The sequence below is a fragment of the Xenopus tropicalis genome, chromosome 5 (assembly GCF_000004195.4).
Source record: "Xenopus tropicalis strain Nigerian chromosome 5, UCB_Xtro_10.0, whole genome shotgun sequence".
Classification (NCBI taxonomy): domain Eukaryota; kingdom Metazoa; phylum Chordata; class Amphibia; order Anura; family Pipidae; genus Xenopus; species Xenopus tropicalis.
The window spans coordinates 32,280,274-32,303,890 of record NC_030681.2 but is presented as its reverse complement, the minus strand read 5'-3'; the positions used below and the strand labels follow the sequence as shown (position 1 = coordinate 32,303,890).

Below are 23,617 nucleotides of genomic sequence, written 5' to 3'. Positions count from 1 at the left end.
ATCAGCCAATTAATGACACAGCCCATCACCAAATGGTGGCTTAAGTAAAAGCATGTAAAAGGGCAATATTTATTGATAATATTATATATATATATATATATATATATATATATATATATATATATATATATAACAGAAAGAGTGCCGCACAAATAGGGACTTGAAAAAGTGTTTTTATTGAAAAAATTCTATATATATTCCAGTTTGGTGAGTTTCTTTAATAGGTCACTTAACATAATATAAATTTTCTGTTGGTTACGTTTTTATTCTGGGGGTATAGTTTTCCTATAAAGAGGTTTCAAAGACAAGGAGCCCTAAAGGAATATTGCTGTGGCCCACAATGTATGCCAATGATGGGAAAACTACTCATTTACAAAGTACAGAGGTGCTTTTTACTTTGAAGCTTGGCACTGTAGCTGGAGGAATCTCCACCTTTATATATTATATGTTGCATAAAAAAATTACTGAATCATTAATAATATTTAATTATTTAATTATGCCACCAGGCATACATAGCAACAAACTGCAAAGATGTATCTGTGTCTTTAGCCATAGGTATGCGCTAGTCATCTTGCCTCTGGTATAGCATAAAACCATACCATTTAATGTCCCTTTCCATTCCAGACAGTAGAAAATATCTAGGGCAGAATAATGACATGGGTTGACAGAGCTACAGCTAGATGCCTGTCACACAGCATAATCCTATTATATTCTGCCCAGGTGCAAGTGTGTGTCTGTGTGGAATCAGGGATCAGATCAGTTCCATTAGTGCAGTCTGGACTCGTTGGTGGCCACGCTCCAAAACAGCAAAAAGACTGGTGGTGGCACAGAAACTGAGTTTGTCAAATCGTCTGAATGTATCAGGATGAACATTCTCTATAAAACTAAAGCAAAAAGGTCACAGAGATTACTACACAATAAGCTATAAAAATTCACAGATCAAATGTTTCCTCGTATTTATTTCAACAATTGTAAATACTGAATTGTGAGAAATAAATCAGTATTCGCTTTTGGTTTGTGTCTATAAGAAAGAAGCAAAGGAAAAAGCAGAAGAAGGAGAAGTGTAGTGTTAACATGGCACAGCCAGGGGGCTCAGTGGCCACAGACAGACGTTAAGGAGCGGCACGCTTGTCACATTCACAAAACAGTGAGCTCAGGGCGGTTCAGTGCCAAGTGAGTGATCACTGAGAATAGGATCCTGTATACATGAAACACGTGAAAAAGCTAATCTAGGGATTACAGGTAACCAATCAGTAACAACATGAAGTGATGCATGGATCATGCACCCAACAGCAAGTACAAGTACTGAATACAACTAACTTGGGGAACATTCTTCTTGTTTGTTGTTGCTAGTCCTTCAGGATTCTGTCAGAATTCTAATCCTTGACCTATCATCATCTTTTATTCACCAATAGTAACCCACACTACAATATCATTATGCCTTTATTTAGATGTCAATGATATTGCTGGGTGAACTAAGGCACCACTGCAGCTGCAGGAGGGGCAATACGGTCTCTAGGGCTTCACAGAGATATAGACAGATACTGGAAAATGATTCTGAGCAACTAGAAAAACGAATGCCTTAATCCTTTAGTAGTCATATAGGGTATAGAAACTGAGAAGGCACTTATTACTGCAGACTACGGTTTGTCGACATCACCTGAGAAACTGGCCACCTAGAGGCCTCTCCATTTCCTTTGGTTGCTTAACCACACTCCATACTTTATAATAACTGTAAACAAAAACCATATTTGGCACAGCCAAATATCCCAAATATCTAAGGCAGAGAACCTTTTTAACTTGTGAGCCACATGAAGATGTAAAAAGTATTGGTGAGCAACACAAGCATGAAAAAATGTTTGGCTATTTGGTAGCCCCATGTGGACTGGTGGCCTGCAGGAGGCTCTACTTGAAGTAAAACTGTGGCTCTGGGCTTCCAAAACTTGCCTCCAAGCCAGAGATTTAAAAATGGGCACTGACTTTGAGGCCACTGGGAGCAACATCAAAGGGGGTGGTGAGCAACATGTTGCACATGAGCCACTGGTTGGGGATCACTGTATTAAGGTATGTGAAGCAAAGCTATCTGGATCTGCGCCCTTGTTTCTCTCCGGCTACTCATTGCTACCCTAATGGGCACTGTCAGCACTTTCAATAAAGAATTCCCCCCAGTACCATGTGACTGTACATATTCTACGGTATTTGCCCATAAGTTTCCAGGAAGCTCTCACGCCTTGTTCATCTTGCCAGATATGACTCAATTTCCTGTGCACTCGGCTGTCTATTCTTCACGGGCCGCTCTCTTCATCTGGGCCCACTTCACATGGAAAAGAGAAAAGTTATTTTCCTAGGCAATAGAAGCTCAGCTCGTTCTGAACTCGCTGTGCTGCCCGCCTTCATGATAGAATATAAATAAAAAGATAATTTTTTGTACCAAATAAGCTTCCAAAGCACAGTTCTGCAGTTTTCCTCAAATACACCAACATTTTTTTTTTACGATAAGCCAACTTTTTTTCTTGTAACTAGAATACACAATCAAATCAAAACCAACTCATACAGTAATGCAAAAAATAAGTTAGCAAGGAGTGGGCTTTCCCATTTACCGACATAATATACTGATGCACTGACACTGCAGTATCACATAGTCATGGCCGAAGAGCCAAAAGGGCAGGGAGACCTGCTGTGTGCAATGATATGGTTTCCTTGGAACCAGGAACTTTTTAGGAAAAGCCTAAAGAGAGTTTTGGAGAAAGGCATTGCAAGCAGAATGTGCAGAGAGAAGACCTAGGATAAATGTACTTGAGGAAGAAGAGTAAGTTTAGACTCCCCAAACATTATGTTCCAGCAGCTGGAATACAAAATCAGACCCTTTGCTGTTTTGGTCGAAGCGTCTGGAAAGTAATGAAGCTGTCACACAACTTGACTAACATTTGCTCCTTTGTTACTCCCAAGATGTGGAACCTATGGTACAAACAAGAATTCAATCTCCCCTGTTCCGCTGATGTGAGTAACGGATGAATTCACGCACACATTAACGATGTTGCAAATGGCACAGAGAACCTTGTGACATCGTAATGGTCAAGGGATAAGGTCAAGTGTTTTGTAGAATGTCACCAGCAGCCATGGTCCCATGGTCTATAAATCAGCGATGTTCAAGACTGCGCCTCACACAAATTACCAGGGTACTGGGTAATGCTTTTCACCTTCTCCATCCTGTTGCTTGATTATAATGTGATTTTTAACCTTTCAAATATTTTGAGCCTTTCTGATTCAGATGACCCCTTCCACTGCATGTCAGCTTGTCCATTTCATCAACACCCCATGCCAAGCCCTCACTTCAGTAAATGCCTTAAGTTATCCATTTTGGTTTTCGGAGATAACTCTGAGGGCCAGTTTCTAATAAGGAGAAGAAACAATTCACCACCAAGACCAAAGTACATGAGTCCTTACAGTGCACTTAAGTGGCCTCTCTCTCTTTATTCTAACAAGGGTAGAAATGCAAACATGACTGCAGCTAGAAGAACCAGTTTCTGACTAAGACATGGAAGCTAAGTTTCAATTACATAAAGAATTCCCTGAAATCATTTTGGTACAAACAGTCCTTTTGGAAAAAAACAATTCTGTAAAATTATATTTATATTTTGTTGTCAGTTTTCCGATTGTTTTAGACACCACTATTGCCACTGGCTGCTTGAGAATGAGTAGATAAGGCACTACACCCCCATTAAAGCCTTTTTAATATTTATTTAAGTTCTGCAAGGTTGATATCTGGATTACACCCTGGACTTGCTGTACAGATACCCCTCAAGCTATAGTAGTTAAAACAGATGTATGGGACGTGATCTTTACACAAAGTGCCATCAGTTCAAAGACACAATAGATTTAATAGCATAAGAGAAGGGCAGGGGAGGAAAGTAAGGTAGCAGCACCATATGGAACCAGGGGCAGATGCTATTGCAGCAAATGTGTTTATAAAGGTGGTTTCACAGCAAATGATTGGTTTTATCTGCATGTAAGTTAATAGTACAGGTTAGAAATGACAAATACAACTATTAGTCAGGAACGGGAGATGTTTCTCTTCTCTTGCTGTCAGTCGTTTACAGGAAATTATAAGCTACAGCTGATTGCCTATGGGAATTGGTTACGACCTCTGCTGCAGAAAACAAATAACAGGTATAAGTGTGCTACATCATCTAAATGTAAATATAATGTGTGTCCACTACATGGTTTTTGACTTTACATGTGCACAGCCACACACTGCACAGACTTGGAGCAGCCAAATGCTGAATATACACCTACGGTTGCCATCTGGCTGGTAACAATTATTACTGATGCCACTGTTATTAATAGGGAAAAAAAAGATAAAGTGTATCAAGGCCGGTATGTTTTTCTAGAAAAGATGACAACCCTAGCTCCACCAACAATCACTGACAATAGACTGCATATACAAACATAATACAGCAGGCCACTGTGTACATAAATATAATATAGTTAGCTATAAATTACATAGACAAAATAAAGTTAGTATTAGCTCGTGATTCTGATATAGTCTGACACACACACACAAAACCAGGGTAATTTCCTGAATATTATAAATGTATTATATATAGATGACCTTTTTCAAGGTGACATATCTAAGCTAACACTGTATCTGTGCCCTTGATAAGTGACAAAAGGGACTGAAGCATGGTACTGCAATACCTCACTAGAATACGGATAATGACTAACTGATAATGCTATATGTACTAACAGAAGGGTGGGGCATCCTATGTCCCTTTAGATGTCCCAAACATTCAAATTGCATGTAATTTTATATTTTAGTTGTATTAACTGGCAACCAAATACACTCTTTTGGACCTGGACAAGATTTGTATCCCTATATATAAATTCTAATTTATGAAGCTTGTGTGCGGCTATTCTGTGGCTCCTTGTAACAGGAATTAGAGCTAAATCAGCAGAATATTCCTATGTCAGCCACACTGAGCTGCAGGGATGCACTTTATGTGTTGTGCTTCACTCAGCGCACTTAACCTCCCCTAGCCAATAGCCCACGCATGGGAGAGCAGCAAGCACAGCACTGGGTCCTTACTGACAATGATAGGAGGGCAGCTGCCATGACTCTCAGTGCCCAGCAATACATGCCTGTGCAGGGTAAGTTTAAATAGTAACAAGCAAGCAGCTGATTAGACAATTCTGGGTGCATCACGGCAACTGCTGTAGCAGCCGAAGGCTACATCAGAATTGAAATCCAGTTGTCAGTATGTACTCTAAGAGGATTTTGACCAGAAAATGCTCTCAAGTGTGTGTGTTTTCCTGCTAAAATGCAGTCTGTGTGTGAAGTGACAGGTATATTCCAGTCCTATTAGATGTAGTGGAGGTGGCTAAATCAGCAGCCATGTGCCATAAGCCAAAAGACAGACTGCGGGCACAGCATAAGGGCAGTGGCACACAGGGAGATTAGGCGTCCATGATAAATCTTTGCTACCGTGGGCAACTCATTTGCCCAAAATGCCATCCCACCGGATAGAATGGAAAATGCTTATGCGATGCCATACGCATCACTTCAGTTTCCCGAAGCCGCCTGAAGTTGCCTCTCAAGGAAAAATCTTTGGAGGCTGAAGGCAGTTGTACTATTAAAAAATGGAAGCTCTGGTTCAGAAATGTCTGTGTAGTACACAGTGATAGAGCAGATAAAGGTTCACTGCACAACATAACTGGCCAGCTGTGTAGGGCCAAGAAAGAGTGAGTTTGACAGCACACAGCTAAAAATACAAGTATGAGACATATGGCTATGGCATGAGTGCCTTGCATTGTCCCGACATGCTACTCATAGCTAAGCTAAGGTCTTTGCTATACGCCCTTAATGTACCATAAAACAGCAAAGTGGTCATCCCTAGTTAGATCTAATCCCCCAAAGGCTTGATATAAGAGTAATGGCTGACTGGCCAGCTAGGCTTTGGTCTTAGTAGAGAATGGGCTAAGATAGTATTTCGGCAGTAAAGGAACTGGTACAGGAATGCCACCTCTGCTGTGTAAAATGAAGTTGCATCCACAAAGCCAAAAAGAGCCACTTCAAAGTCTAAAAATGAGTGGGCTAATATTAATATTATACATTATCCAGTGCACACTACTTTAAGTATTTCCTTTGGCCAGAGGTGCAGAGAGCACTCGGGTTTGCTTCCCCTTATCAGCTCTTCTCACAAAAGGAATCTCAGTCCTGAGAAGAAGCCTCGCTGCTGCCTTTTATCCCTTCCAGCTGAAGTTCATCACATTGAGAAGCGCTTGCTGGGAAGAGAATAACACAACATGTGCGAGTGTGCCAGCTCACAAACGAAAGCTAAAACATGGGTGGAGTAATGTTTCCACAATGGCTCTGCTGTCTCACATTCACAAAACATTTGACCTCTGCAGTATGGCAAGGGGCCTACCTCCCTCTCCCTGCACACAGGCTCGGCTTTACTTCTCATCTACTAAACAGACTTCTGTGTCGTTTTAGTCATCCTCTGCTTGCAGCCGAGCCACAGTAGGAATGCTACCAAATACAGGACATTAGAACTGTCCACCAATCCAAGTTTTGCAACTGAGCAGATAACCGTTCAGATTCATCACAATGCTGTTCCTGGCCTGGACACATATAACGGTTTTATACTATCGGTCTATTTTCTTTTAGCGTCATATTGTTGCATGTGAGCACCCTGCTGTTGTCATACAACTGTAATATACAAATACATACATTATATAAATGTTTCCAAATCCACATGTATAAATTTACTGCTGTGGTCTCTGACTTTATGTTGCACCATACAAAAACTAGCCTATAGCTGGCCAACAAGGTTTCACACTATATTCGGTGTGCATATGGTGGATTGACGAGGCGACAAATATCTCAAAAGCCTTGGATATCTCATCGATTGGGCGGGACAAAATATTTTGATCAAAAGCTGTGTTTAGGGCTGAATCGTCAGATAAGGGCAGACTTCCTATTGTTTCTAGACCACAGCAGTAAATGTGGATTTGGAGACATTTATACAATGTATGTATTTGTAAACTACATTTGTTTGACAGTAACACCAAAAGTGGCCATGGCCACCTTGAACAAGCAAACCTAAGAAGCCTAAACCTAAGAAGCAAAAAAAACTCTGATACCACATGGACTGATGCCTACATTGGGGCACAAATATAGGGGAAGCACACCCTACCACTGCTGGAAGGAGAGGGGGCAAGGATGATGAGAAATATCTATGTATAGTTGTGAAACAGGCCATCTTACATGGGTTTCTGAGGAGCCCTAAAAAATGTTTTCATATCTCTGGAAACCATGGTGATTATTTCTATTTAATCAATGTGGTTGCTGTGAATCTGCCCCATAGTGGTACAGCAACATGTGGCAAATAAAAAAATGGTGCAGGCTCAGGTGCCAATGCCTGGCACTCGCCGGGATGCTTCATTTTTATGTCAATTAGCCACAAGGGCAATGAGAAAGAGTAACCATAAATCTGTTTGTCTTTGTCCCGACAAGACACAGAAAGGATTGGGGTGTGCACAAAAATAAATGATTCCATAGGTGTGTCTACTATTAGTTACTATAAATATCCCGGTGTTTCATCCACGTCCGGGTTTCTGTGTATAATGAAAGAAGGAAAATATTTCCTAACGTCTCATTCATCCATCTCAGTGTGAGGCCCATTGTGTGTTAGGAATACTCCTCCTCTCTGCATGTTATTCCCCCTGGTTTTATAAAGGGGCACTGCTTTTATATTATAATTATTAGTATTATATAATGATTGTTTCAATGAGATTAGAAGCAGAGTTTTCTTTTCCCATTTTCACATAACCAGTCTTCCCCATATTTATTATTTTCTCCTATTGTTTTTTCGTTCTGATTGAAAAGATGTAAATGAAAAAAAAAATTTGAATTTCAGGAATTTCCCAGAGGGGCAAATTAATCAAAGATTGAATTGTTGTTCCTGCTACAATTACATTTATAAAGTTTCAACAAACAAACTTTATACTACGTTTCTTTAGAATCAGAATCATCTTTTACTGTGAGGTTTGTACGCTGAACCCTTCAATTTGTCAGTATAGTCTGTTGCTCCAAAATCATTATGGATTGTGCCATTCTGCTTTATCTCCCACCCAACCCTGTACACAAGCACCCAACGCGCCCATCTACACAAGCACCCCTTTAATGTATGTCTTTTCTTGTGCTTTTCTATTCTGGGAAATAAAGCAGAATGGCACAATCCATAATGATTTATGAGTAACAAAATAATATTATAATGACAAATTTAAGGATTCAGGGTACAAACTAGTTATGTGCAGGTTGGGAAATAGTTGACTCCCACCTGCCCCTTCTAAATCCACACCCGACCTAATACACAGCTCTGCGTCTGTTATATAGACCCGTACACAACCACCCCATCTCTGACATTACAGGGAGGGCGGGGCAGGCACACACCTATAAACAGACACTACTAGAGCCAGACGCAGGGTTTAGTTATGTTGTGGGCAGGGAGGGAGGCAGAAAATATTGTCACAAACCTGCCCACCATCCACTTTTGATGTATGGATGTCTCTGCAAACTGCACACTTAACAACTTGGCTAGATTATTAGAGCATTTCCCTGCTTTTTGTCCTTCAGTAGGTAATCTCCTGCTTTGAGCAGGTGAAAATCATTTTATCTTATAGGACTTTTTTTGCCAACTGGGTTGCCACCTTTCTTAAAAAGGAATTCCAGCTAGGGGATAGAGGTGGGACTGATAGGGAGAGGGTTAGGATACAAAAGGCACTGAGTAATGATGCAAAAGGAGCAGTGCAACAGATCAGGCCAAACCCAGCAGGGGATAGAGGAGCAGATGAGTCCATTGGGGATGGAACAGGCAAATACATTTCTGACCGGCCCTGGTCTTAGCTGGAGCTGGAGGAATAACAGCATGGTTTCAACTCTAGCCAACAAAGTCTACTTCAAATCTGTCCACTGAGGTGTAAAGTCATGAAAAGTTTTAGCCGGAAATTGATCACAATGTATCTATACTGGGGAGTCCTGCAAGCCACCAACTCAGGAAAAATTTATAAATACAGGAAAATTTCCTCACAATTTACATTTTAAAAAAGCCTTTGATATTTCTTCCCATTGGGAAAATGCTAGGAAACACTGTTAAATTTTCTTGTCAAGTTTTTTGTAGTGAACCAAAATGGAGCAAGAAAGGAATTTTCCCCCACATATTAATAGATCTGCCCCAGAAAATAACGTTTCTATACAGTTTCTGTTTCTATGCGCATTTTTCCTGGTACATACGTGTGCCTATCTTCTTGCTTCCAGTCATGGGATTCTAACTCTCTGTATAACAGAGAATGAGCCAAACAAGATGCGAGGATCCTCTGTGCGAAAGTCTCCTGTTGCTGTACAACCCTGGAACCTGGGAAATATTTATACTGGTAAGAATGGCGGAGGAGGTAAAGTTAAATGTAAAACAATCACTGTAAATAAGGTTGACTTCTGGCCGGTATTTTACCAGTCTAATGCCAATGTAAAAGGGGTGGTTCACCTTTAAGTTAACTTTCAGTGTGTTAAGAAATGGACAGTTATTAGCGATTTTTCAATTGTCTTTTATTTTTTTATTTTGTGTAGTTTTTAAATATATTGCCTTCTTCTTCTGACTCTTTCCATCTTTCTATTTGGGCTCTCTACAATTCATGTTCCACAAACCACCACCTGGTTGCTAGGATAATTTAGGCCCTAGCAACCAGACAGGTGCTGAAATTCCAAACTGTAGAGTTGAACAGGGTGCTAAATAATTAAAAAAAACACGTATAATAAAGAATGAAGACCAACTGCAGATTGTCTCAGAATATCACTCTCTACATCATACTAAAAGTTCATTTAAAGTTGAACAACTCCTTTAATTAGGGAAGAGAAACAAATACATATAGTACTACTGTTGACTGATGAAATTTGAATTAGTGGAAAGCAAGCAGTATGGCAGATTACACCTATAAATAAATACCTACTCAAACAGAACGCATCTGTTTTTGAAAGCCTACCCTCACAATTAAATGGCATACAATTTGCCACTGCACATTAATGTGGCTAACTTCAGATTTAATTGGCGGTACAATTCCAGGCATTGCTATAAAAGCTGATAGATGTCCTTTTAAACCCTACGTGCAGTCACTGGTAAAAAAAAAAAATGATCAGTTGATGAGATTGGGCAGCCTTCTAATAAGCAATCAAGATAAATAAAAGCTATTACACAAACACCACAGACCCTGGACTACAATAGGAGTATTCATAACCAACTCCCCTACCCCTCCGAGCATACAGAAATTGAAATTCACAGCCATTTAGTTATTCACCCTCTTTGGGCAGACGAATTGAGAAGGCGAATGTGTCCCTGCGCACGAGCAGTGTATTTTTGGCATCTTACTTCAACGGCGCTGGCCGAGCAGCTGTACACATAGTTGCTGTGTGACACCACCGCCATTCTTTATTTTGCACATTTACTCTTCCTTTGTTTAAACCTTTTTCTTCAGGAGCTCACTGTGCATGGACTTCTTCGAGCACAAGAGCCTATTCATAACCACATATGGGTAATAGGTCAATCTTCCCTTTTTGTGGAAAACTTAAAATTGTTATCATTTCCCAAGAACATTTTGCTCTTATGGATGTGCTGATGGTGTTAAGCTCTCCCACTCTCATGTACTGGAAAAACACACACGAGCACACACTTTACTCAAAAACATATTTATAAAGTACTTGCACAAGAAGTCCAAGTCCTTATATTCAATATATACATGCATAATAGCATTGTAATGTTTCATTTATAAAACAGACATATATGCTGTATATAGGTGAGCAGGGCCACCATCAGAAACTTTGGGGCCCCGCACAAGTTATTTATACAGGGTCCCCATGAATACAAATGTGCAGTGCTAAAATATTGTCCACTCCCCCGTGTGCGCAATATGAACGGCTAATGTTATAATAAGCAGTTCCGTTGTTTAATGTGCTACTAAGTCATTCAGTTTAGAGGGGAGTCAGTGGAATTTGCGCTAATTTTAACCCCCAACATAGTGAATGGACTAAATACGTCTCCGACAATTAAGGTGGCCATACACATAGCAACTTCAATCTTTCGTGCGACCATCGGTTGCAAGAAAGATCATTCCCACCCTTCACTGATGTTCTGGGCTGAATTGTCGGATATGGAGGTAGAAACAATAGAAATTCTACCTCTTTCTGCCGATTCAGCCCTGGACATAGATTTTGCTTGGGTGCCTTCAATGGCACCCGATCAAAATCTTTTTACCTGGCCGATCGATGAGTTGACTGTTATCCGCAGCCTTTTGCGATATCGGTCACCTTGCTTTAGTGATGTGCAAGTCAGGAAAAACTAAACCTGCTCCTCACCTTAACCTGTAAAACCTTTACCCACAAAATGTTGCCATTGTAGGATCCTCCCTTAAGCAGCGCTGGTTCCTCTCCTACAGCAGAGGAGGCATTTCAACCTAAACCTGCCAGACCCGCGGGTTTTTGGTTAACTCACATATCACTAGTGCGAATTCTCAGGAAAAACAAGATTAATGGGCTTATCTATCAATTTTCGAGTTTGGGAATTTTAAAGTGTTTTTTTTTTCCTTACCTTCGAATAAACTTGTCTTTTCAAACTTGAATGTTTGTTTATTGCTTACTTATTAAAAAAATCTGAATCTGAAAAACTTGATTAAATAAAAAGAACCTTGAATTTTTACAAAACTTGAAAAAACTCGAAAATCTCAAACTGAAAAAATGGCTTGAATCTTGCCTAGGAAAACTCCGAATGACTTCTACTTGAACTCGCAATGCCGAGGTTTAACATTCGGGTTTTTTTAGTTTATTGCAGTTAATAAATATCGAACATTCGAGTTTAACCATAATTCGAATACTGAATGTGGAAAAAATGTGAATCTGAACATTGATCACCCCCTAAGAATTTGAGGTTTGGGGACTGAAGTAACGGTGGATTAGAGGGTTGGCTCACTATATAATAATGATCACCCCTCAAAAAGAATCACCTCAAAGTGAGGGTAATTTGCCACTGACTTAGTGTCTCTGCAATTTCTAGTTCTGCAAAGTCCATGTACTGGTGTGTGTTTTTTTTGTAGAAGAATTGTAGGTCCTGGGTTAGTTACAGTCCTGCAGCCCTTCAAAAACCCCCACTAAACTTCTACATCTTTTTTGACAGTTTAAAGAGAGAGAAAATGAAGCAGTATTGGATTTTGTTGCATACACAACATATGGCACTGTGCAAAATAGTGTTGTTGACCATGTTTCACTGGCTGAAGTGAAATAAAATATTAAAAGAGTTCACAATGTCAGGTGGAAAAAGGAAGGTCAAATGCAGTTTGATGGTGCCACTCATTTTTCCATCTCCGTGGTTATTAATGTGAGTTTTAACACAAACAATCACATTTATATATAACTGATGGATTTATTTTTAATGAGCCTAGGCTGTAGTTAACTTAACCTGACACCTACTCTACAGTATCTATGATCTTGAGTGCATTTGCAGAGTGTATTAGGCAGAGAGACTTGCATGGAACAAATGGCTCTCTGTACTGCAAAGTTACTGTGTTGGTAGCAGGTTGTGACCTGTTATATTCAACCAGCAAAGGCAAACTTCATTCTGAAAGAGAAACGGTTTATCTACTTTACAGATCATGTACTGTTCTTACCTCCAAGAACTAACCCACCACCTAATACAGTCTGCACCATCATGAAATTCCTGTTAAGCAGCATACTCAGTGCTCTTAGAATTAATGCAGTCAAAGATGAAGCTGGCAACACCAGACTGCTCATTTGGTGAGGGTGCCAAATAAGCGCATCGTTCCTTGACCTGGCCACCCACATGCTGGGCCACATCAAGCTGGTCTCATTATTTAGCCACAAGGACAACACTCATTACAACAGAGGTCTATGGAGACCCATTGCGAGAGGACTACATCAAAAGTGCAATGTGGTCTACATCCTACAAGATTCTGAACCTACCAGATAAAAATCAGGACTATTTTTAGGCAGATATCAGTCATGCAATTCATTGGGTCTATAAAGATGTTTTCTTATTGAGTACAAACCAGGGCACAAAGTTCATGAGTTTGGGGTTTCCAAATCCATCACACCCAAAAAAAAACCTGCTGCTAAGGCCATAGACATGCTATACACTTGTATATCATAAATATCCAGGCACACTTCTAACAAAGGGGCCTGACGTTTTCCCATACTTTGGGCCAAAAAAGCCAGCATTCCAAATGGAATCAGTGTATTCTTTTGGCTCATAATTTCCTTATTCAAGAAATGGTTGGAAAAACAAAATCAAGCAATCCTTTCAGAACATTTTTATTAACAGAATATTTGAAATGCCTTCGGTGATGCTCCATTTAGTTCTTTTACCTTGGTGCACAGCTCTTGTAAATATGAGGCAATCCCATTTTTCACTATCTTTATTCTCCACTTCTCTAAATTGTTTACAAGTGTACAGCGTCAGAAAATTAGTAGCAGATGTGACAATGCCTTTGTTTATTTGGGTACGTATTTGCATTGTAAGTGGAAGAGGAAGTTGTATAATTGAAATACGGTTTGATTTGTACACGTACAGTGGCCTATAGGGTATGTAATGGTGTATAGATATGTTTTGTGTTCCTAAACTTAAAAGTTCACAATTTTAGAGAAGTAGATCAGTTAGAAAATGCAAAGAAGCTAAAAGACAACAGTGCTAAGATGCAACCCCTGATATAGTGCTTAGTACCCCTGATATAGTGCTTAGTACCCCTGGTATAGACAGAGTGTTAAGCTATACAGAACATGGGCATTCTTATCTACATGCCATTGTAGAACAATATTGGAAATGTTTATTACAGGTATGGGACCTGTTATCCAGAATGCGCAGGACCTGGGATTTTCCAGATAAATTATCTTTCCGTAATTTGAATCTCAATACATTAAAAATTCAAATTTCAAACATTTCAGTGTAACATCCCATAAATATACACATGTACCTGACCAAAGTAAACGTGGGGTCCAGGTGCACATGCCCCAGACCTACAGCAGGAGGCCCTATGCACAAAATGTGTATGGCTATGTCTACTGTTGGTCCGTAAAAAAGTTTGCAATTCTTTTACACAAGCCTGTCCGTGGGATCCATGACTGCCTGCTTTTTGGCTGTGGTTTGGTGAAAAATTATCCAAACTTTAAAAAAAACCAATAGGATTGTTTTGCCACCCATGAGGATTTATTATATCTTAGTTAGAATCAATTACAAGGTAATATTTGAATCATTTTAAAAATAAAACATTACTCTCTATGGAAGATGGCCTGGATAATGGGTTTCCAGATAACAGATTCCAAACCTGTACCAGCAAGATGTGTGGATTTTATGGACCACATTTCTCACTGGGTAATTAGAACATTAGAGCCCCACAAAGTTATAGAAATAATTAATTATTTGAGATCATTACAGAAAATAGATCTATTTGGACAGATCTGTCTGCCATTTCATAAGTAGCACAGGCCATACATTGGCCAATACTCTCTGCAACTTATTGGCCCCAAAATAAAGGTCTTTCCAATTTTAATCAGATAAGGGCTTGGACAGATATTTATTGGAAAAACTAAAATGTTTTCCCATCCTATTGGCATAGGCCCCTTAAATGATCAGACCCCAAGGCCAAAGTTTTCAGCTCGGTGCTTGGGCATCCCCACATGCATGGCCAGCTTAACATATGCTTTGTTAATCCTCGTTCACCCTTCTAAAACTGCTTATAGGATATAATTTGTATGTACTGTGTGCTGGGTAACGGGATTGTGTAAACTTTCATGCAATCAACATCACATTTGAAGAAATTTTACTGCAGGCTGGAGGAATTGTAACATGCAGCGTTTTACACAGCTCTGTCATTGTTAGAGTGAAAAGAAAACCTGGTGCCACTGTATTATTTCAATCTCTGTGTTTCTTACACTGACAGATTCCATATGAAATCAGTGTGTCTTAAGGGACCCTAGTGAGATTTTAATGCCCATGAAGCCAAATGGTTTCCATATCTCCAAAAGCACCTATACATGTTTGTCCAGACCCCGACTGGCAATCTGTGGGTTCTGGCAAATGCCAGAGGGGCTGCTGTAAGATGCCATAGACATTCACTATTTTTTATTGGGCTGATGGGGGCTGTTTGGGCCAGGGCCTATTTTGAATCCCAGTCCAGGCTGCGTTTGTCCCTGCACTACAGCCAACTGATGTTGAAAAAGAGCTTCCAGGAACATTAGCACATTGCCCAGCACAGGTCTCTCTCTAGCTTTCAGCACAGGGATCCTTAAGTGACCTGCTGCCTCTGTCAAGTGTTCTCTCACCGCACAAATATCTTTGGCCCAGCAGCTTGTCCTCCTCTGTAAAGGTCTTTGTACAAAGATTCTGCTTCCTACCATCTTGCAGGGTAAAGGTGAAGTTGTTTCCAGAAAATGCTCCATTGCTGACAGGGTGGTGGGATGGGTTCCATATGGGAACCAACCTGCAGAAACATTCCTGTAGCATCAACACATATGCATCAAGATAAATTGCACTCAAATCTATATGGAACAGCATGGCTTAAGGCAGGGGTGTATAAGGGTCTGGGTGCTGCCCTAGGCACCATACATAAATACGCCCCTACGTCATGTAATGCACCAATGTTGCAGACGTGACGTCTCCAAGATAGTGGAGATGGATGTTCTGACAAACAACACCGGCCATTGGCCTAACATTTTGGCACCCCCAGTGATTCAACCTTTCCTTTTCCCTTCCTCCCCCCCACCTCCCTGCACTGTTGCACTCTAGAAAGGTGCCACTTTTGCCTCCCCCTATTTCTGGCCCTGCAATACTTTATCCCATTAGCAGCCAATCGGATGTTTCCCTTATTTGCTAAAACTACACTAAACCTGTAAAAGCTAACTGCTGACTGATTGCTATGGGTAACTGCGCTAGGTCTAACTTTGTGGACACATTATATTCTTGCCATTAATACAGAGCCAAAGACCTTGAAAACATGTTTGGTAGCTCCTATTTGAACCTGTTTTGATATACATAATATGAACTAGTCACAATGTGTTAGGAAGTCAAATCTCGGACTGCAAAATGATGGCGATTACTTGCATTAAATAGGAAAATATTACCGACTGAAATAAGCACAGAGACAGAGATAAAAAAAAACAAGTTTTGAGGAGCTGATTATAATGATCAGAGTCTAACCCGGCACCACATGTTTCTGAGCAGCTCGGTCCCAGCAGTAACATCCATGTTAATTGGAAAGAAAGACAAAACCTTCTTTAACAAATAAGCTATGTAATTATAAGGCAAGTTAATAGTGTAGAGCCAGCTAATGTGTTCCAGCGATATTTTGAAACTGAAATCCGATACTACTGTTTCCATCCTTGAGCGAGGCGCGCTCCCTTGCTGCATGCTATACTATTTGGAGAGCAGAGAGATCTCTTGCTGTTTATTAATGTTCAGACACTGGGTTTAGTCTGCAGCGTGCATTGATCGCCCACCAACTCCTTCCTGTCTGTCCGGGCAGGCGCTTCTCACCCGCTCCCTCATTTCATTTTATAAGGTGTGGAGGGATGTGCAGATTGCACTGCTAAATAGGGGTTAATAGGCCAAATGGTTTATGGAATAATCTTCACCCATTCGATTCTACAGCATGAGAAGCAGGCCTGCGCCTCGCCGCTTATTTACGACTCTCCGAAGGCTCTTAATGGCTTTCTTCTCATAAGTAAAGAAAAAAAAAAGAAATCAGGTTTTAAAGGGAAGCATATGTCAGGGTTTGCAGGCTCCTGGTTCTGTTCAGTCCTATGTACTTATATATAACCCAGGAATGCCCCATCCTATGGTCCTTTAGTTGTTGCTGGAATACTGCTCCCTAAGCAGTACAGTACCAGTAGTATAGTGCCAGTAGTACAGCAGCTCAGTGGTACAAACTTACTAGGGGTATAACTACAGAGGAAGCAGACCCTGCAGTTGCAGGAGAGGGGAGGATGAGGAGTGTAGAGGACCCGGCGAGGCCCTAATTAATGAGCACTTCCAAGATATTTTAGTAGAAAGTCATAACTAGTATAACATTTCATTAGTTGTATTACAGTTAAAGATCACTTTGACAGAGTTATTGACAGCACTGTGTAACCCAGGTTAGTGTTAGAGTTATGTAGCAAGCCTTTGGCTATTTTCCAATGTAATTGGTTGCCATAGTAGTGCCTGGTGCTCTTACACCCATTATCTGCTCTTCTACAGGTATAGCCTATCCTTATACAAGTGTAGCCTATCCTTCTCTGTAGTGGGGCAGCAGTACAGCCATCACGGGGTACAAAAGCTACAAATATATAGAGCCCCCGTTAGGGAGAGCATAGAAAGCACCAAAGAACTATGGAACGACATGCACCAAAGCACATACACATGAACATGCTCCTCCACGCCAGTGTCTCGTTATCCTGTACCTGTAAGAGAAGCCCATGCCTTTGCTAAGAGTTGGAAACACTGTGTTTACAGTCTTTTTGTTTGTATGATGTAGAATCTAATATAATAGGGACACACCTAGTGAACTTCCAAATGATGAGCAAGAAACTTGCTTATCTGTATCTTTCCCTCCGACACAGAATCAGGAAGTTCTGCCATTTACAGCCGATCAGGCACTTTACTGGAAAAAACACAAAGTATAAACAGAGTGCTTTCGGCTAACCCATTGCACAGAGTGCACTATTCCTCAGTAGATATTCCCACTGACACAGACACACACCAACAGACTGACCGGCACGCACACCAACACGTAAGAATGCTAGTTTTAAGCTCCTTCTTTTTTTTTTTTGAACATCACATGACTTGCTGATTTCTGGTTGTCGCTCAGGAGATTTTATTGCACATTCTCCATACAGGTTCTGATCTGCTCTTGCACATTTTAACAGCCATGTAGATATTAATGTAAAATATTTTATTTCTAAAATGCTCCAGGGGATATCAAAAGAGGGCTGGGTAATGCCTGCCTTTTTATATGTATTTTTTATTTCATTATAGCCATGCCTTTTAGAACAGCAGAATATTATGAGGCGAGGAACTGGTTAAAAGTAAGATCAGGACACGCATAAGCCAGTCTAGCACTGAATGTGTTTAGTTGATCTCCACTTGGTTTTCCTGACAGTCTTTTAAAAGAATTAGTTGGTTTTTTTTTTATAAAAGATTGGTCACTTTATTTTCTATGATTATATATAATTCAGTTCCACTTGCATTATGGCTGAATAATAATAGGGATGCACCAATCCATCTTTGTGGATTTCAGTGTTTTAAAGCCACACGACATTAAAAGGGGCATTTACTAATGTTAATTTTTTTGGGTTTTTTTTGTGATTCGTATGTTTTTGCTTTGCCATTTAAAAAGCTGTGAAAAATCGAAAGTAAAAAAATACCCCATCTAAAAGCTGCCAAGGTCCTGTAAAATAGCAGGTGAACTTTTTCAATTGGCTAATCTTTCTTTGCTTATTGGTTTTAGAGGTTTTTTTTATGTTTTTGTGCTTTTAAAAAAAAAAAATGTTTGTATTAATAAATCATTTGGCTCCATGATTTTTGAGAAAATATATTTTTTTTCACGGTTTCAAAAACGTCTAAAACCACAAAACTGCGAATGTTGATAAATGGGCCTCGAAGGGTCTAAACTTAGGGGCTGATTTACTAAACCACGAATCCAAATGGGAAAAATTCGGAATGGAAAACGAACATTTTGCGACTTTTTCGTATTTTTTGCGACTTTTTTGTAGCCATTATGACTTTCGTGAATTGTCACAACTTTTTCATAGCCATTATGACTTTCGCGAATTGTCGCGACTTGAGCGCTCGAAAAACTCGCAAAATACCGATCTTATGAGCTTCTACAAACAAGTAGCCATGTGTCAGTCATATGATGAGACAACAAAACATTTCTAAAGTTCCTCTCATAGACAGGACAGGAGTCCTCAGAGAGTCAGATAGAACTTTGCTGTAGATCTAGGATTAAGTCTGTAGTCTGATGGTCACTTTTGAACTTAGCCAAGTGTAGGGAAATGAGAATGTAAGCTCCACTGGTGCAGGGATTGATAGGAAGGATTTAAGGGATACTAATTTCAAATTTTAAAAAAAACATTTTTGTTTTTGCCTGAAACTGTGCATGGCTTGATGAGTAATCTGATTAGTTCTGAAAACATTATAGCCCCATTCCCTAGTACTGTACATGTTTATATGATAATAGCTTAGTCTCTTGAGAAAGAGAGCCAGTGGCTTGAAATTCCTTCCTTGTAGAATATAACAACCGTTGAAAACCGAATTGTTTATCCAAGTAGGGTTGCTATCTGGCTGGAATTTCACTGGCCTAGCGGGTAAAATATCAGCCATGGCCAGGCCATATTACAAATTTACAGGCAAATTTGTAAATTACCACTCCTCTGTCCCCAGTAAACTTCTAAAAATCCCCATATCTCCTCTCCAAACTTCCCCTCTCAACTCATGAAACTTCCTCCTGATAGTGATCCTGATAGCATGGCTCTGCTCCCCCTGGCTGGTAATGTATTTGCCAAAAGGCGGCAACCGTACGTCATAAAATGTGAAAATGTGTATAATTAACGTTTATAAAACAACAACAGATTCTGTTGCACTGTACAAATAGAAGGGGGACATAAAAATACTGACAGACAATCCTTAAAGCACAAGTCAACCGAAAATATAATTTTTTGCCTGATAAAAGAAAACATAATTCTAAGCAACTTTGCAATATACATTCATTACAAATTTGCAATGGTTTTTTATTCTCTGCCCTGGTGGCTCAGAGTGTTGAAACAATGTAACACAAGGCAGCAGACTGACAGACCTGTCTTGCAGGAGGAGACTGACCTTTGCAACATTGCTTAAAAACAACCAGGAGTTCAGCAAATGTTGCTTTCAGAAGCAATTACATTTACAAATAACTTTTAAAGGACTAACATTTTTTTTTTAATAAATTCACATCGGAAAGTTGCTTGGCCCGGATTTGTGGCAAGGCCACAAAGGGCCGGGCCTAGGGAGGCACAATTTTAGGGGCGCCATGCCGCCCCACAGCAATGAAATTTTAACATTTAGTGACCACACGGAGCAATGGGGACTTCTCCCCACTGCTCTGTACAGGAGTTTAAATGGGCGTGCATGCGCCCTTGCGTCGGCGCAGAGGTTTGATTCAGAACACCTATTTAAGAATTTTTTCTGATATTGAAGATTCTCTGTAATGAATTAAATGCTGGCACAGTGTAACTAATGCATAATATTAATAATAATAAAGTAAATGATGGGTCAGAATGATGTGATACTATTAGACAGACATGGGCAAGGTTGTTGGGAATTTGATGCCAGTTTAAAATGGTGTAGGCTCAATACAGTATTCAGTGTCAATTGTAAGAGTTTAGTTTGCAGAATAGTACACTGGAATACAGAGTCAAGCTGTGCATTACATAAAAATAAACAGCATATTGCTATAAATGACTAATGCCGTATACCTGTAACAGGCACTGACTGAGAAAGAACACTGTGCACCATATTCCCGTATGCTTTAACGTACCCTTGATTCCACTTCAATGGTTACAGGCTGCATTAGCCAATAAAACATTTCTAGTGAAAAATTTCTAAAAGTCTAGGCAAAATGTTTCTACTAAAGTATGAGAAACTAAACTCCTACTAAAGTGTGAGAAACTGTAACACCAAGCTTCATATTAGGTCTGGCTCATGGAGACGGAGAGGTGGGATATATACAGAGGCCATTTTTGTCATAAAGCAAGAAGCTAATAGATGAGTATAGGAATATGCGGATAACTTATTAGCCTTTATTTATATAGTGATGGCACCTTTATATACACTGATTTACAGAGATTATTAATAAATCACATCAGCCACTGCCCCAGTGCAGCTTACAATCTAAGGTCCCTATCACAATCACACACAAGGTGCAAATAGTAGAAGGAGCCAGTGAACCTGCCTGTATGTTTTTTGACTGTAGGAGGATATTTTTTTTATAGCAGAGTCAACAGAATCAATGCAGAAAACAGTTCTGATGTGGGTGCAAGTCTAACAGAAATAGGTGAAGGTTCATATATTGCTTCAGCCACGACTGTAATTTGTAATCAAAATACAAGTAAGACCTAGTTCACTTCAAGGACTTTCTTCCAATTTTTTTTTAACATTGTAGTTGAAGTTCTTCCAGTTCAACCCTTGTATGTGAAAATTCCCAATGCATCACTAATGTCAAAGGGCAAGTAAATCACTAAGTCTATGCATAGGACTAAGAGGCTTCTTCCAAGCATCTCATGCCGCTTTCCACCCCTCATTTATTTTTCGGCTTCCTCTGGCTGGGCACTGTATAAAAAAAAGACTTTGCTCTGGGGTGGGGTATGGAGCTAGGAGCTTTGCTACGGAGTAGCCTGGGGAAGCCGAATGCTTTGCCTACAGAAAAAAGATGGGGCATAACCAGAGGAAGGTAAATGGCAGATGAAAGGGCTGTACCTAAGCTAATGACATGACAGTTTGATTAATGCAGTGCTCCAAGGGAGAACCATGACAAATTCACAAATAAATGCAGCATTTTCAATAGTCCTTTACAAAAAAGAAAGGGATTGTGATAGAGTTAACTAGCTTCAGGGGTCTTCAACCGTTTTTACCCATGAGCAACATTTAAATATAAAAAAGTCAGAGAGCAACAGGAGCATGAAAAAAAGTTCTTAGTAGGTGACCAATAAGGGTTATTTGGTAGCCCAGTGTGGACTGACAGAATACAGGATGCTCAGTTTGGCAGTACCCATGGTCCTTATGCCTCCAAAACTTGCCTCTAAGTCAGAAATTCAAAACGAGCACCTGCTTTTCAAAGGGGTTGGTTAGCAGCAAGTTGCTCGCAAGGGGATCACTGATCTAGCTGGACCATAAAGATCTGTTCATCTGGCCAAAAGCAAAAAATTCTTACCTGTTTTGCATACAGAAATGATGGGCCAAATTAGTCCAATGTGACTGTGCCAATCGGATCACATGTAAAGTGCTTGCCCACAGACTGCATGTGTTTATTGACCATGGGGATTTGACTCGTGGTCTGACCAGATATTTGAATGAGCCACTTTCAGGTAAATACTTGACAACCTGACACCATATAGTCCACAAGATCAGAAGGTTAACAGAGACTGAGCTTAGACGAGGCCATGGGTATTTTGCAGAATCTAGTCTGGGCTAATTCAGACACTGCTCCCTTAAGCTCCTGTCCCATTATGTGCAGGTGACAGATGGATGACTGCACCACAGGCACATGCTCAGCCAGGGGGAAAAGGACTGGTGGTGCAGGTGCCAAGAACTTTGTGGCACAGTAGTGCAAATGGGGAAATGTTAAACTATGTAGCCAGAATAAAAGGACATTCAGGGCCCACTGGGATTTTCCTGGCACCCCAGTGGGCCAGTCAGAAAGCAAGTGTAACTGCCAGGGTAACAATATCCAGTCAATTACCAGTGGGTAACAGAGAACAATGCAGCAAAACCTTTCTGGAATAAAATTGGTCCCATTTTATGCCTATTTGGCATTTGTCTAAATTTTGCACACTGCTGCTCTCAAATGTGCTGGGAAAAACAAGTTACCTATAGGGAAAACTGGAGCATCCCCTGCTAATGACTTGCTACAAACTATTTTCTGCCATCAGACAGAGAATCACTCATTTTCCAAACTGGTACTTTTTTTTTTTCTTTGCCAGAAATGGCACAGCAATGCTCTTTGGGATGGCATAGCTTGTCTGACTTCCTGCATGCACCCCTCAACACCCATAAGATATTAGGTTATTAGATTATTCATAAATCTATAAACACAAGGGGTCATTTACTATTTCCCTGGGCAGAAGAGAGGGGCTGTACACTTTTGTTCTGAATGTTTATACAGGCATCTATTAGCAGGAATGCTTGGGACCTGGGGTTTTCCAGATAAGGGATCTTTCAGCAATTTGGATTACAATTTGGATGACAATATAAAAATTGTTCTGCCACCAATATGGATTTTTGCTTAGTTGGGATCAAGTACAAACTACTCTTTTACTATTACAAAGAAAAGGGAAATCATTAAAACAAATGATTTGCTTAAAATAGACCTTTTGGGAGACAGTTCTCATATTTTGAAACATTCTGTTTAACAGAATAATGGATAATGGGTCCAAAACTATACAAAACATAAAAACTCCCCCCCCCCCCCCCCTTCTATGGGGAATTAAAATGTAAAGCCTAGAAGGCAGCTCATGTTATCAGAATAGCTAGTTTTTATGGCCTATGTTGTGGGGAAATCCAAAACATCACATTGCACTGGGAATTTTGTCTAAAGCATAAACCATCAAGTGGCAAAAATACAAGAAAATATATAACCAATAAAGAAAATAAATAATGTGTATTGTACAGTACTACTCCTGCCTGCAGCCAGCAAACAACAAAGCCATTCGAGTAACCCTAAGAGCTAAGCTGGTAGGCAGAGCAAAGCTGCTATTTTTACTCCCATGTATGAACAATCGTTTCCTGTTTAACAGGTGATCTTGCTTTAAATGCCATTTGCCTGACTGTAC

The 23,617-nt window shown here is 40.1% G+C and overlaps 1 protein-coding gene across 6 annotated transcripts in view; it reads right to left on the bottom strand.

The window, feature by feature from the left end:
• sertad2 (SERTA domain containing 2) overlaps positions 1-23,617 on the bottom strand; it is a 52,308-nt gene that overhangs the window by 4,042 nt on the left and 24,649 nt on the right. For 3 of the 6 annotated variants that reach the window (XM_031902022.1, XM_004914712.4, XM_004914711.4), the window contains one exon: positions 9,296-9,416. The exons of 2 other annotated variants lie outside the window; for them this stretch is intronic. Coding sequence is in view for 1 of the 4 variants with exons in the window: in XM_031902021.1 (XP_031757881.1) it covers positions 9,296-9,416; positions 15,380-15,537 (279 nt within the window). In the remaining 3 variants the exon portion in view is untranslated. Of the gene's footprint in view, positions 1-9,295; positions 9,417-15,379; positions 15,538-23,617 lie in introns of all 6 variants that reach the window. One more of the 6 variants, XM_031902021.1, reaches the window with a different exon arrangement.